At 37.6% G+C, this 13,945-nt stretch overlaps 2 protein-coding genes across 7 annotated transcripts in view; both read right to left on the bottom strand.

The window, feature by feature from the left end:
• Positions 1–929, bottom strand: part of LOC132275004 (uncharacterized) — a 29,738-nt gene extending 28,809 nt beyond the window's left edge. The window contains exon 1 of the mRNA XM_059776390.1: positions 73–929. Within this exon, the coding sequence (XP_059632373.1) occupies positions 73–783 (711 nt within the window). The 5' untranslated portion in view covers positions 784–929. The remainder of the gene's footprint in view (positions 1–72) is intronic.
• Positions 930–4,521: 3,592 nt separating this feature from the next.
• On the bottom strand, positions 4,522–13,708 carry LOC132301471 (uncharacterized). 6 transcript variants are annotated; one of them, XM_059798732.1, is made up of 4 exons: positions 12,416–13,703; positions 5,802–5,862; positions 5,176–5,298; positions 4,522–5,096 (listed from the first exon to the last, which is right to left on the bottom strand). In XM_059798732.1, exons 1-4 carry the CDS (start codon positions 12,431–12,433, stop codon positions 5,038–5,040), a joined length of 261 nt encoding a protein of 86 aa, XP_059654715.1. In that variant the 5' UTR covers positions 12,434–13,703; the 3' UTR covers positions 4,522–5,037. The 6 variants fall into 6 exon arrangements, 3 of the variants coding, with proteins under 3 accessions (XP_059654715.1, XP_059654704.1, XP_059654710.1); XM_059798721.1 differs by having other exon boundaries at positions 4,654–5,298; XM_059798727.1 differs by having other exon boundaries at positions 4,654–5,235; positions 12,416–13,702.
• Positions 13,709–13,945: the final 237 nt, after the last annotated feature.

Genomic DNA, 13,945 nt, shown 5'->3' with positions numbered 1-13,945 from the left:
TATAATACAGGCGCCCCTGTAACAAATTCCTGACTCCGCCCATGCCTCGGACCAACCCTATTTCTCACAAACCTCCATCTTCCTTATCCATGTTGATTTACTCATTGACGTCAATGCGACAACCGCCAAAACAAACAGTGATTGTGAAGGGTTCAAACCCATTTTCTTAACATCCTCCACTACCTCCTTGAATCTATCAGGCTTTACAATCATGAGTGACCTAGGCTGATGAGTAAGCAAGTACACAATATTCGAATATGGCACCCCGTGTTGTCTCAAAATTTCAGTGCTGGGGAATGTAGTAGCACTATGATCGCGGCATACCATCCCAGGGAATCGTTTAAAGGCCGCCATAAAGTTATCATCCAAACCAAATATATTCTTCAACAAATTGAAAGACGGTATGATTTGGTTCTTCAAGCTACGGTGCAATATGCCAGGGCTAATGGACACTATCTTCAAGAGCTCAGTGCTGGAAATGCCAGTGGTGTAAAAGAAGTCGAATTTGGGCAGAAGGATTTCCTTGGGATCCGATAAGAGAAGTTCCGGGATTTTTCTAGTGATAGTTGAGATCTGAGTTTTGCTGAATCCATGGCTCTTGAACAAGTTGAGAACCGAATCTGGTTTTTCTAGATTTTTGAAATTGACGCGTTTGGAAGGTGAAATGGCAGTTTCTGGACTCAACCCACATGAATTTATCAGGTAATTGACAGTAAATGAGTGTTGATCTGCGGAAGTTGAGATGGATTTGAGAGATGAAGATGGGATGGGTTTGAAGGGCATACAATTTAGGGATTGTTGAATCTAGAACACAAGAGACACTAGAACGAACTAGTATTTTAGTGTATATATAAATCATTATTGGAGATGGAATGCGCTGAACACCGTCAAGAGGAACTCACCTGATCGTTAGGTGCTCTTGAACCTGCAGTATCTCTAGGGTTGTGTGACGTTTGAGTTCACTTTGGCTGAAGCATAGGTTAAGAAGACTGCAGAAATGCAAATTAGCAGAAGAAAACGACGACGTTTGAAATATCTTTGTTCTTTTATTCTTTTTTTTCACTCTATTTTTCTCGAGGAGTCTGTTAAATTTTGCATCAACAATGCATTTACCAAATCCCATCCCAATATAAATATATATATATATATAACGTTCGTTTTCTTTCCTTTAAAAATAATAGGGTTAATTACAGTGACACCCCTGAAGTTTGTTATAATGACAGTCATATATAAGTTACATCATTTTTTAATGATGCCATCCCTTTAGGTTTGATAAAGTTAACAAAGACACCCCCTATTAGAATTTTTAATCCAAACAGACCCTTAAAAGATGAGAAAAGACTAAGTTGCCCTTCAATAAAATACTAATTTTTGATTTAAAATATCCAAATCTTCAAATGATAGAATTACCCTTATTAATCCCAATTTTATCTCTCTATCCTCTCTTATTGAAAACCCAGAATTTTGCCCCCAAAACCACCTCCACCACTTCCACCATTGCCACCCACCACTGCCACCTCCACCAAAAAACGAAAAGATAGGGCTTCCCCGATTGACTCCATTTTGCTCATAGTTAGATAAGTTCTGACTCTTTTTTTTTTTATAGAGGGCTTTTTCTGAATAATTTTCTCCTCCAGATTCGGGTGTGGATGTGGAGGTGACTACAACTTTCTTTGATCCTTTGATTCATTCCACGCTGAAGCAATCCAGTCTTTTCTTCATTCAAATCTCTAAATATAAAGAGTTACTAAAGGAGCAATTTTGACACAGCTTGGTTAGAGAAATTGCAAATGTGTTTAGTGAGAATTATTGCATACTATTAAATTTTTTTTTTTTTTATAGGTAATAATCAATGTTTTCTCTATACCTATCCAATGTGTTTCTTCAATTTTGTGGGCAAATATATATATATATATATATATATATATATATATATATATTTCTTGAAAGAATGAACGGGCGATAGTGGTAGAGAGAGTGGAGGCAGTGCCTTCGTCAAAGCATCCACTGGTCGTGGAGACTCGACGGCGAGCTTGCGAGCAAGTTGGAGAGCTCGGCTGTGGATGAACTGTGGCAAACGGTTACGGACTAGCTGTGACGGCTTGATGGAGCCGATAGTGACGGGCTAGTTGACTGCGGTGATGAGCGAGGAGGGACTCTCGGCTTTGATGATGTCCACCAGCGAGCAAGGAGAACTTGGTTGTGGATATCTGCGACCGGCGATGAGAGTGATGGCGAGGTCGCCAGTGGCTATGGATCGGTGAGACAGATCCGGATGTCCATCGCAGGGACTCTCGGCTTTGATGATGTCCACCGGCGGGCAAGGAGAACTCAGCTGTGATCGGCGATGAGAGCGACGGCGAGCTCGGCCGGTGGCTGTGGACCGGTGAGACAGATCCGGCGAGGGAGGTGGCTGTGGTTGGCGACGGTGCTGCTTTTTTGTTGGACTTGTATTATATATATATATATATATGATGGTGCTGATGTAATTAGTGTATATATATAAGGGCAAATTTGACTTTTCATAAGTTATGATATTTTACCACAAACCTGAATTAAACATTGAAGGGCAATCTCATCTTTTTTACATTTTAAGGGCTTGTTTGGATCAAAATTCTCACAAGAGGTGTCATTGTTTAAAAAAGGACTAAATTATATATGACTGTCAATATGTCAAATCTCAGAAAGTGTCGTTGTAATTAACTCAAAATAATAATAATATCTATATATAGGACATTAGGTCTCAATACGTAAAAATTCATATTCATACCTGAAGATACAATTTTAAATTAGAGAACTATAAATATCTAAATTATCTCAAATAAGATTGGTTGAAAGTTTGGTCTAATTATAAGGGGAATACTGCTTCCTACCGTGAAAATTTCTTCATATAAGCGAAGTGGATAAGTAAACACATGTTCTAAATTTAAAATAGGGTGAATTGTAAAAAAATTACCCTCGACAAATTTCTGAATAGTTTTTGGCCAAAAAAACTCCCATCAACTATTCAAAAAGGGTTGTTTCTAACTGATGTCTGTTTAAGTGATTATTTGAGGAAATTTTTCGGACGAAATTATCCGTTAACAGATTATTCTTCAAACAATTTATTTATTTCTTTTCTCTCTCCCCGTCAAGCAAAGTATATGGAAGCAGCAAAGAAAAATTCCCCAAAAAAACAAAAAATGAAAAGCTAATAAAATCATCTTTAAGCTATGTATAATTAATAAAATAAACAGAGAGAGAAAATCCACCATGGCGTTGGAATAGAAGATGAAAAAATTAAGCAACTCAAGAACTCCTTCAGTGCATTTGATCTTTAGAAGCCATTATAACAATTAATTATTTTAATAAAAATAATTAATAATTTGCCATGTTTCCTTAATCCAATTTCTTTCTTTTCCTTTCCTTAGTCCAATTTCTTTCTTTTCCTTAATTCAATTACGCTACTGTATGGTATGTGGACTAAAATTGGCAATTAAAAAGCAACATAATTTCTTTTCTTTTTTTAAATTTGATTTTTGTAAATAAATAAAAAAATACCTTAAATATTTTTTACTTCGAGAACACAAAATACCTTAAATATTTTTTACTTCGAGAATACAAAATACTCCAAAAATAAATTGTCGGAAGATTAATCTATTAAGGGATAATTTCGTCCAAAAAATTCCCTCAACCAACCACTTAAACAAACATAAGTTAAAAACATCCCTTGATATAATTGAGGGCTGATTTTTTATCAAAAATATTCATAAGGGGTTTTTGACAACTAGGTAATAGTAAAAAGGGTTTTTTTGCAATTCGTCCTTTAGAATATTATTTAAAAAATAATAGTAGCAGATTTAATCCGGGTTTTTGGCAACTAGGTAATAGTAAAAAGGGGGTTTTTGCAATTTGTCCTTTAAAATATTATTAAAAAAATAGTAGTAGCAGATTTAATCCATTTTTAACAGGGTTTTATCTCTCCGCCATTAACCAAAATCTAGGTATTTTTAGATTTATTTATATATATATAAATATATTAGTACATATAATTTTTATTACAGAGATTGATTTTTTATGGTTTTAGACTTCTAATATTACTAATGGTTGATCCGTTTGGGTCAGGTTAGCATTTTGCTTCACCAATCACAATCCTCTCCCCTCTTCCTCACATACGCATAAATTTCTGCAACATCCAAAACATAAAATTTGTGCAACATCCAAAACACCAATCAACTGATTAGGGTGGGGAGAGAGATAAAAATAGAAAGAGGGTGGGGAGTAGTGCTGCTGGCGGTGGTGGAGAGAGAGAAAGACGGAGTGGTGGTGCTGGTGGCGGAGGGTGGGAGAGGGGCATTAGGATTTTTCTGGATCGGAGGTTGAGAGAGAGCATTTCTTCCGATGGATTTTAAATGGAATCCTATCTTCCTATCTTCTGTTGTTAGTCCCCTGCGAATATGGCGGAATAATGAATTGTGAAACAACTACAGAAGTCTTGAATACATGCAGTAGCAACAAAAAGAAAATAAAATAAAAATGATATACTCAACCCATTTCCATCACCACCTGTATTCAATCTAACCACCATATCACATTCTCGTGTGTGTGTGTGTGTATATATATGTATATGTATATATAAAATATGTATCATAATTTCACAACACACTTTGACCATTTGACCACAACACACTCACACCATTCAATTTGAGGCACTTCTAACAGAGACAAAAGAAGAAATTGTCTTCCATGCTACAATGTTTAGATTTATGAACTCAAAATATAACCATAAAGGACAACGTTCAAAATCTAGTGACTCTAAGCTGCAAAACTGGACTGTCCATTTTTTATGCCTAATCAAAGCAACAATGAATATCATTCACATTGAATTCCACCTGGAGCTGGAATGTCAGAATTTTTGGTCGTAAAGGAAGGCTTTGAAGCTGATCTTTTCTTGGGACACAGTGTTGTTGCAGTAGAGCGTGACTGCTAATCAGCAATGGCCTTGAGGCCTTCAATTAGTGGCTGGAGCAATGGAGCTCACACTCCTATTGCTGATATCTACCTTCTTCCGTGTCTCAAAATGTTGACCTTCATTCGGCTGCCGAGGGAACGCAGTCCTGCACCCATAGCAGTCCATTGTGTTAGTCAAATTGTTATGGAGGCAAAAACATTGGCAAAGTTGGCAAAGCGCCCAACTCTTGAGCAGGTGTGCCCGTGTTTGAGTCTCCCCTCCCCCTTGTTTGCCAGGATAATAAGCTGCGAAATTGGAACAATGATTATCATTCAAATTGTATTTCCACCTGGAGCTGTACTGTTTGCCTGCAACAAAAAGGTCAACATTTGGGCTGACATCTTTTGTTACTTAACAAATTGCTGCTAGTTATGTTGTTCTAAAAAATTAGGCATCTTTTGTTACTTTAAGAGGGGCATACACTTGTGCAGTATATGTATCCCAGGAATAAAATCAAAACAGCAAAAGTGAGTTATGGACTTGAGATTGTTTGTACAACGGACAGACTTCTGCATAGTTTAAGGTCGTTAGTGCAATTCTTCATTGATCACCCACAAAAAGAGACTAAGAACACTCTCACCAAAGCCTCCAACAGCTCATAACATTCTCCATTGACAGTGAACTTACTAGCAGAGTCAATATCACATCATCAAACAAATCCCTTTCTCTTCAACTAGAGGCTCTCCTAGATTATTTTTAAAGCCCCTCGAACACCAATTGGGTTGTCTATAAGACATTAAGCTATTTTATGGAGAATAATTTTTGGTTCATTTTCCTCCAAGTAAGATAAGGACAATACTTGCCTACTCACCAGTGAGTATGAAGTTCCTTCTTACCACCAATGTGGTGCCAAAGTTAGGTGACACCTGTCCCTACAATATAAATAAATAAAAAATAAATAATTAGAAAGGCATTGGGTTAAACTCATTAATAAACCCGATTCAAATTAATTCTCATCCGTTGCTAGAATGTTTCACTAATATTACGTGCTGCTTGCCTATTTTACATCTCTAGAAATTACATATACTCTCCTCTCCTCACAACATTCACCCATTGAACCCCTACATCTCTCCTCTCTCTCTCTCTCACCAAATTTCACCTCTATTTATAGTGTCTTCAACTCATTCCTTGCTGGACAAGAATTACCACACTTGCCTACCAAGGAGTTACCATATCAGCCTTCAACCCTAAAATAGCAGCATCCCAATGAGAAACTACTTCCTCCATATGTCTAAGCCCTTTGGAAAGTCCCAAAGGAAAAAGGAGAGAGACATGTTATCTTACATTTGGTTCTAATGCAAGTGCTAAAGTAGATTTTACTAGTCGATAAGCAGAAGCATAATATAGATGATTGGATTGAAATTAAAGTCTAATAACATTAAGCAACACTTGGGGCTACTAAATATAATTTGAGAAGAAAAGGGTGGCTTTCACAGACGTGAAGACAGCTGCGATTGACGTCCCTGTTGCGGGTGTTGAAATACCTAATATTGGTTCTGATTCTCCTGAACGTTCAAGAGGGAAATCTATACAGAAGGTTTGGAAGCGCAAAGCTCGTTCCGGTGTATCTACTATTCTTCATGAGGGAATTACTAGTTGTTCAAAGAGAAAGCAAGTTGGGGAAAATGAAGATGCCGATGGGAAGAGATTGAAATTAGTAGAAACGGATGGGGGACGAGGTGGATTGTCAAGCAACAATGAATGTGAGGGTTCTCAAGTTGTTACTTCTGAGGTGGTGGTGACCAACCAAAATTGGCCCCCAACCATTTAATGAAAGTTACGGTGTGGAATTGTCGGGGTTTGGGGAGACCCCGGACAGTTTCCCAACTAAGAAGGATGGTGAACCTTCACTCCCCAATTTTAATTTGTTTATTGGAAACAAAAAATAAAGAGGAGCATGTGGAGAGTGTGGAGAGTGTGAAGAGATTGTTGGGTGGATATGATTCTTTTGTTGTCAATCCGAGAGGTTTAGCAAGGGGTATTGCTTTATTCTACCAACCTGATTGTACTGTTCGTATGGTGGAGTGGAATGAGTTTCAGGTCACTTGTAAAATTGATGGTGGTCATGGGTTTGGGAATTGGTTTTTTACAGGGGTGTATGTTTCCTGTGATGAGGTTGTTAAGGCTGAGCAGTGGAAGTATTTGGGTGAGCTCAGATATAGAATCGGCCCCAAATGGCTTATTATGGGGGATTTCAATTCTATTTATCATACAGGGGAGAAGAGAGGAGGAGCCAAGAAGAAGAGTTGGATGATGAGAGGGTTCAGACAATTTATTGAAAATTGTCAGCTTCTTGATGTGGGATTTAATGGCCCTCCATTTACATGGTGTAACAGAAGCGGGGAAGGTCATACTATTATGACTAGGTTAGACACAGCATTATGTTTGTTTGAATGGTCATCGACTTTCTCTCATTGTTCATTGAAACATTTGCTGGTTGTAGGGTCTGATCATGTTGTTCTATTGTTGGAGCTTAATGATCGAATGGGTGGATTTAGAATAAAGTTTCATTTTGATGCTAGATGGATTCAAGTTAAAGGTTTTCATGATTTTGTTCAGCAGTCCTGGATTACTCCTGGTCATGGTGGTGCTAAACATGCTCTTTCTCAAAGGATTCAACTTTGCAAAGAGAATCTGAAACAGTGGAGTAAGTCTAGGATGTCTAATGGTCCAGTGCAGATCACAAAGCTTCAAGAAAGAATCAGAGTTCTTCAAAATGATGTTTCTTTTGACAGGGTTGAGTATTTTAAACTTGAAGCTGAGTTGGAAGCTGCTTGGCGAAGCAAAGAAATGTTTTGGAAACAGAAGTCCCGGATCAATTGGTTAATGCACGGGGATAATAATACCAAGTTTTTTCATATAAAGACTATTATTCGAAGGAAAAAGAATGAAATTATTGGACTCGAAAATGCTTTTGGCGTGTGGTTTGACTCCCAAGGAAGAAGTGAGACAGCTTGCAGAAGGCTATTTTGCTGATTTATTTACATACTCTCTTCATTGTTTTAAAATCCCTCAGTCCAGTTACTATTACGGGAGGCGTTGGTTTGTGGAAATTTATTCGGAAGGGATGGGATGTTTTCTCTACTCTTATTAGATTCAAAGTTCGTAATGGCAGGCATGTTCGTTTTTGGGAGGATCTTTGGTGTGGCGACCAGTTGCTTTCACACTCATTTCCTAGGTTTTATAGCATTGCAACTAATAAGCATGTTTTCGTGATTGATTGTTATCATCTTGATAACAATGGAGTTACGTGGGATGTGCGGTTTAGGCGGTCTTTTCAGGATTGGGAAATGGAGGAAGTTTCTGCTTTTTTGGATATTTTGTATAGGCAGAAGGATATTGGCAGAGGGTGTGATGATATTTTGTGGGTTCCTTTGGCTCATGGTCGGTATGATGTCCGCTCTATGTTTATTCATTTATCCAATTTCGTTGGTTCCGAGTTTCCTTGGAAGTCCGTGTGGTGCTCTAAAGCCCCTCTTCGAATCGCGTTCTTCGCTTGGACAGCTACATTGGGGAAGATTTTGACTTTGGACAATTTGAGAAAGAGAGGTAACATCATTGTTAATTGGTGTTGTTTATGCAAAGACGATAGTGAATCCGTGGATCATATTCTTTTGCATTGTCCTGTGGCGTTTGGTTGTTGGAGTTTTATTTTCAGCATTTTCGGCATTTTTTGGGTAATGCCTAAGCACTCCTCTCAGTTGATTAACGCTTGGAAAAGCTATCCTGTTAAGAAACAAGCTCGTGCTTATTGGAAGATTGTTCCTCATTGTGTCTGGTGGTGTTTGTGGCGTGAGAGAAATAATAGATCCTTTGAAGGAAAAGAATCGTCCTTAGCTAATTTAAAAATTCATATTCTTCGTTCTTTATTCTTTTATGTTAGAGGAAGTACATGCTCCTCGATTGATGATTTCTTTGATCTCTTGGATTCTATTGGTCCTTAGATCTTTTCTCTTGTATTAGGGATGCGTTCCCCTTTTGAACGTTTTTCTAATATATTTTTACTTATCAAAAAAAAAAAAAAAATCCCTCAGTCCACTTGTGATAAACCTAAAGTCAGCTTACTAACTTTTGGTGGTCAGGCAAATCCTCCTCATCAAGTGTGAACTGGGTGAGTTGGGAAACACTGTGCGAGCCTAAGAAATTTGGTGGATTGGGCTTTAAAAATATTTCAGCTATGAATTTAGCTTTGTTGTCTAAAATTGCTTGGAGATTGGAGAGGATTCTTTACTATTTCCTACTTTTAAATCTAAATACTTTTTTGATTGTTCGTATATACAACGATGTCTTCCACTACGCGTGTGTGTGTGTTGGGGTTTGGGGGGGGGGGGGGGGGGGGGGGTGGTGGGGTGGTTATTCGAGGCCGGAGCTTTCTCTAGCAAGGTATCAGGGGACTTCACACAACCTGAGAGAACACAAGTAACCTGAAAGTTTGATTCGAAGCATTTTTAATGTTTGAGATGTGGGATTAATTTTTGAAAACTCCTTTGAGAAGGCTGGAAGGTGAAGATCGTTTGGTTTGGGGCTGGTCAGCATCCGGTAAATTTTCGGTTAATTCCGCTTATAGGATTGTTGGAGGGTTGGATCCAAGGTCGTCCATGGTAACAGTTCAAACAAGTACTAGTTATGCTCCTCCTCAGTTTGTTGTTTGGGCAAGCATTTGGAATCTTCACACAAAACGGAAGGTGAAATTTTTTTTATGGCAATGTTGTGGTGAGAGAGTTCCTGTATTCTTACAGCTTAAACAACGAAGGGTTATGGAAAATGCAACTTGTAGCATTTGTTGGGTTTATGATGAATCACTTTGTCACATGATGTTTTTCTGTTCCAAGGCACAAGATGTATAGAGACTTAGTCCTTCGCGGTTGCAATTCCCTGCAAATTGTATCCCATGGTTACATTGTTGGACTTGGTTGCTTGGTTTATGGAAAAATGTTTCAGAGGCGGATAGACTGACTCTTCAGCTTAGCTTCTTTTCTCTGCTGACAGATTTGGAAGGGACGAAATGATTGGGTTTATAATAAGTTCTCATGGGGTACGATGGAAATCATGGAGAAAGCAGTCTTTTACTTCAACGAGTTCCATGAGGTTAATAGTCTTGACTCAATTGTTTCTTCATCTGATCAATTTGTAGGTGGGTTGCTCCCACTAACACACAACTCAAACTGAACTGTGATGCCTCATTTTGTCCTTCCTCTAGTTGCTGTGGTGGAGGGTTTGTCTTAAGGGATCATTTGGGTCATCCTATTAAGGTTGCCTCTGTCTTTATTCATTTTGTGGCTAATGTGGAAGTAGCTGAAGTGCTGGTTGGTAATTAGAGAAGGTTTAGACAATGGCGTTATTCAGATGTTGATATTGAGAGTGATTGCCTATCTTTGGTGAAGTTTCAACCATCAAACTTCTTGTCTGGTCCACTCTTAGAAGATGTGAAATTGTTGTTGCGTGCCAATCATGGGTTTTCACTTGGTTGGGTGTTCCTAGATCCTGTAACAAAGTGGCTCATGAGTTAGCCAAAGATGCATTGGGTAGGAAAACTGGGGATGTTCAGTGGGATATTTGGCCTGGTTAGCTATTGAATGTTATTCAAATGGATTTGTCCTCTGTTTAATCAATAAAATTCTGTTTTGTGGTAATATATATATATATATATATATATATATATATAATTTGAGGCTTTAGCATCCTAGATATGATTTTATATTTAATAGAGGAAACTATTTATTCAATGCAATCAAAGAAATCCTGTCTTTTTTGGTACTTTAGTTATAAATGCTCCATACTTGATCTATTCACTCCCTTCTAGGTCATATTTTATTTATTGAGATATTTGTGATCGGATGATCCTTCTACATTCATTAGTGCAAATCTTCATTGATCACCCACGAAAAAAGAGTAAGAACACTCACACCAAAGCCTTCAGCAGCTCATAATATTCTCCATTGCCAGTGAACATACTAGGAGAGTCAAGATCACATAATCAAGAAAATCCATCTCTATCTTCAACTAGAGGCTCTCCTAATCCTAGGATTATTTTTAAAGCCCCTCACACCCCAAACTCCATATTTACCAACCTCCTGATTAAGCTAAACAGATCTAGAACAATCTTCGGTACCTCTTTCCCTCCAAGTAGGATAAGGACAATACTTACCTACTCACCAATGAGTAGTAAGTTCCTTCTTACCACCAATGTGGCGCAAAAATGAGGTGACACATGTCCCTACAATATAAGTAAATAAAAAATTAAAAAAAAAAATTTAGAAAGACATCGAGTTAAACTCATTAATAGACCGGATTCAAATTTAATTCTCTCCCTTTGCTATGTTGACTATCGATGGAGAATATTATGAATTGCTTGCCTAATATAACATCTCCAGGAATTACATATACTCTCTGCTCTCCTTACAGCACTCAGCCTTTCAACTCCTACATCTTTACTCTCTCTCACCCAACTCCACCTCTATTGATGAGAATTCCCACAATTTGTCTACCAATGAGTTACTATATCAGTCTTCAACTCTAAATTAGCAGCATCCCAATGAAAAACAATTTCCTCCACAAGTTTAGGCCCTTTGAAGAGCTTCAAACGGAAAAAGAGAAAGACTTGTTATCTTACATTTGGTTCTAATGCAAGTCCGAAAGTAGATTTTACAAGTCGATAAACTTATCAATTTTGCCTTTATAAATTAGCCACTCTATGAAGGGCTCTTGTCTTTGGGAGGATCAGCTCGGTCCAAGAAGGATATATATGTGTGTGTGTGTGTGTGTATGTATGTATATTTTAATGAATTATTGTTCTAACGTTCACTCTGCTACAACTTAAAATATCTTAAGAAAGCATGTCAAATAAATGCGCCTTGGGCAAGTGTATTAGGTCTCAAATATCATTTTTCAACCTTGATTTATCCTGCTGGCTACTTATAGGTTTGTGATGCATGGCCACTCTATTATTTATAGTGATGCACATCCACTGTGGCCACTCTGGTCAGTCGTTAAAGCCACATTTTCATTCAGTAGCAGGTGGTGAAATCTTTCCAAATAAAGGATTTTCCAATGACACGACTTTTACATATTGAGTTTATTTCCTTCAAATTAAAGATTAAGAAGATCTCGCAAAGTCAGAGTTGCACAAAAAATAATAAATCATTAAGCTAAATGCATACATGATTAATGGAAGATATATTAGAGCATCACATAATCTCTAAGCATTTTCTAACGAAACCAAATAAATACTTGCTGAGAAAATCGAATTGAGACATTTAAAATCCAACAAAAAATATTGTTCATAAAAACCTAATTCAAAAAGGTGGTGGTGTGATAGCATATGGTGGAAATGAAAGCAAGTACAAGAACAGGGATGTGTAAGCCACTTCAGTTCATCTAGGAAGTAGATCATCTACATCTAAAACTGATAAGTTCCACTCTTACCTTCATAAGCATGACCATGTTATTTTGCAATGTCCAATTTTTCTTGATATAGTTTCAACAACTGAGGAGCTTCCTCAAAACAGGTCACAAACTTCTCAAGGAACAAACTCTCTTTGCACTTCAACAATGTGGCTGGACTAATGGATTTCTTTATCAAACCTTTCGACAGCAAAACTTGAAGTACTGAACACCTGGGAATTATCCTCTTACCCAAGCTCATTGCCAGTACCAGTGGATCATGAGCAATTAGGGAAGACTTCCAACCCATTGTGTTGACATAAAAATTCAGCACCGCCATTATCTTCTTCTCGGATATCCTCATACAATTCGGAAATCTTGTAAAAGCCAAGATTGTTTCTTCCTTGGACCAACCCCACTTCTCATAAACCTCCATCTTCCTTTTCCATGTTGATTTGCTCATTGCCGTCAATGCCATAACTGCCATAACAAACACTAATTTTGAAGGGTTGAAACCCATTTTCTTTACATCCTCCACTACCTCCTTGAATCTATCAGGCTTTACCATGAGTGATATAGAATGAGCAGTAAGTCCACAATCTTCGAATCTGGCACGCCGTGTTGTCTCAAAAGTTCAGTGTTGGGGACTGTAATATCACTATGATCAAACTTTATGATCCTAGGGAATCGTTTAAAGGCCACCATAAACTTATCATCTGAATGAAATATATTCTTCAACAAATTGAAAGATGGTATGATTTGGTTCTTCAAGCTACTTGTCAATATGGTTGGGCCTTTGGATACTATCTCCGCGAGCTCAGTGCTGGAAATGCCACTGGAGTAAAAGAACTCGAATTTGGGCAAAAGGGTTTTATTGGGATCATATAAGAGAAGTCCTGGTTCTTTTCTGATGACATCTGACATCTGGCTTTTGCTGAATCCATGGTTCTTGAAGAAGTTGAGAACCGAGTCTGGTCTATCTAGGGTTTTGAAATTGACGTGTTTGGAAGCTGAAATAGCAGTTTCTGGACTCAACCCGCAAGAATTTATCAGATAATTGACAGTAAATGAGTGTGGATTTGTGGAAGTTGAGATGGAATTGAGAGATGAAGACAGTGGATGGGTTTGAAGGGCATACAATTTAGGGATTGTTGAATCTAGAACACAAGAGAAACTAGAACGAACTAGTATTTTACTGTTTATATGAATCATCGGAGATGAAATGTGATAGGCACTGCTCTTGAACAAGCAGTATCTACTCCTCCTCTAGGGTTTGTGATGATGATGAGTTCACTTTGAGCAAAAGGTTAGGAAGACGGTAGCAGTGCGTATAACAGAAGAAACGACAACGTTTAAAAACTGTTAAATTTTGTATAATAACGGATTTCATTTCCATAACCCAAGGCCACGGTATTGAAATTAAATTTTGTAGTCTTTTAATATTTAATATATTAATAAACATCATTCCTTCTCACTTTTTGAAATGTAAAGTTATTAAATAAATTATTATATTCAAATTTTGTTAATATATCTTTTTTATTAGATAATAGATAATTAATTTAATCTTTCTTA

This window comes from Cornus florida, unplaced genomic scaffold (assembly GCF_030987335.1).
Source record: "Cornus florida cultivar Cherokee Brave unplaced genomic scaffold, ASM3098733v1 CherokeeBrave_3.0.0_Hap2_Chr01, whole genome shotgun sequence".
Taxonomy (NCBI): Eukaryota; Viridiplantae; Streptophyta; class Magnoliopsida; order Cornales; family Cornaceae; genus Cornus; species Cornus florida.
The sequence above is the reverse complement of the archived record's forward strand: the minus strand, read 5'-3'. Positions and strand labels throughout refer to the sequence as shown.

Excerpts from the sequence above, each read along its gene's own strand:
- LOC132301471 (XM_059798721.1), bottom strand. Across the intron at positions 5,299-5,801 it reads AAGGAACTTCATACTCACTG|GCAAACAGTACAGCTCCAGG; the intron begins GTGAGTAGGCAA and ends TTTTTGTTGCAG.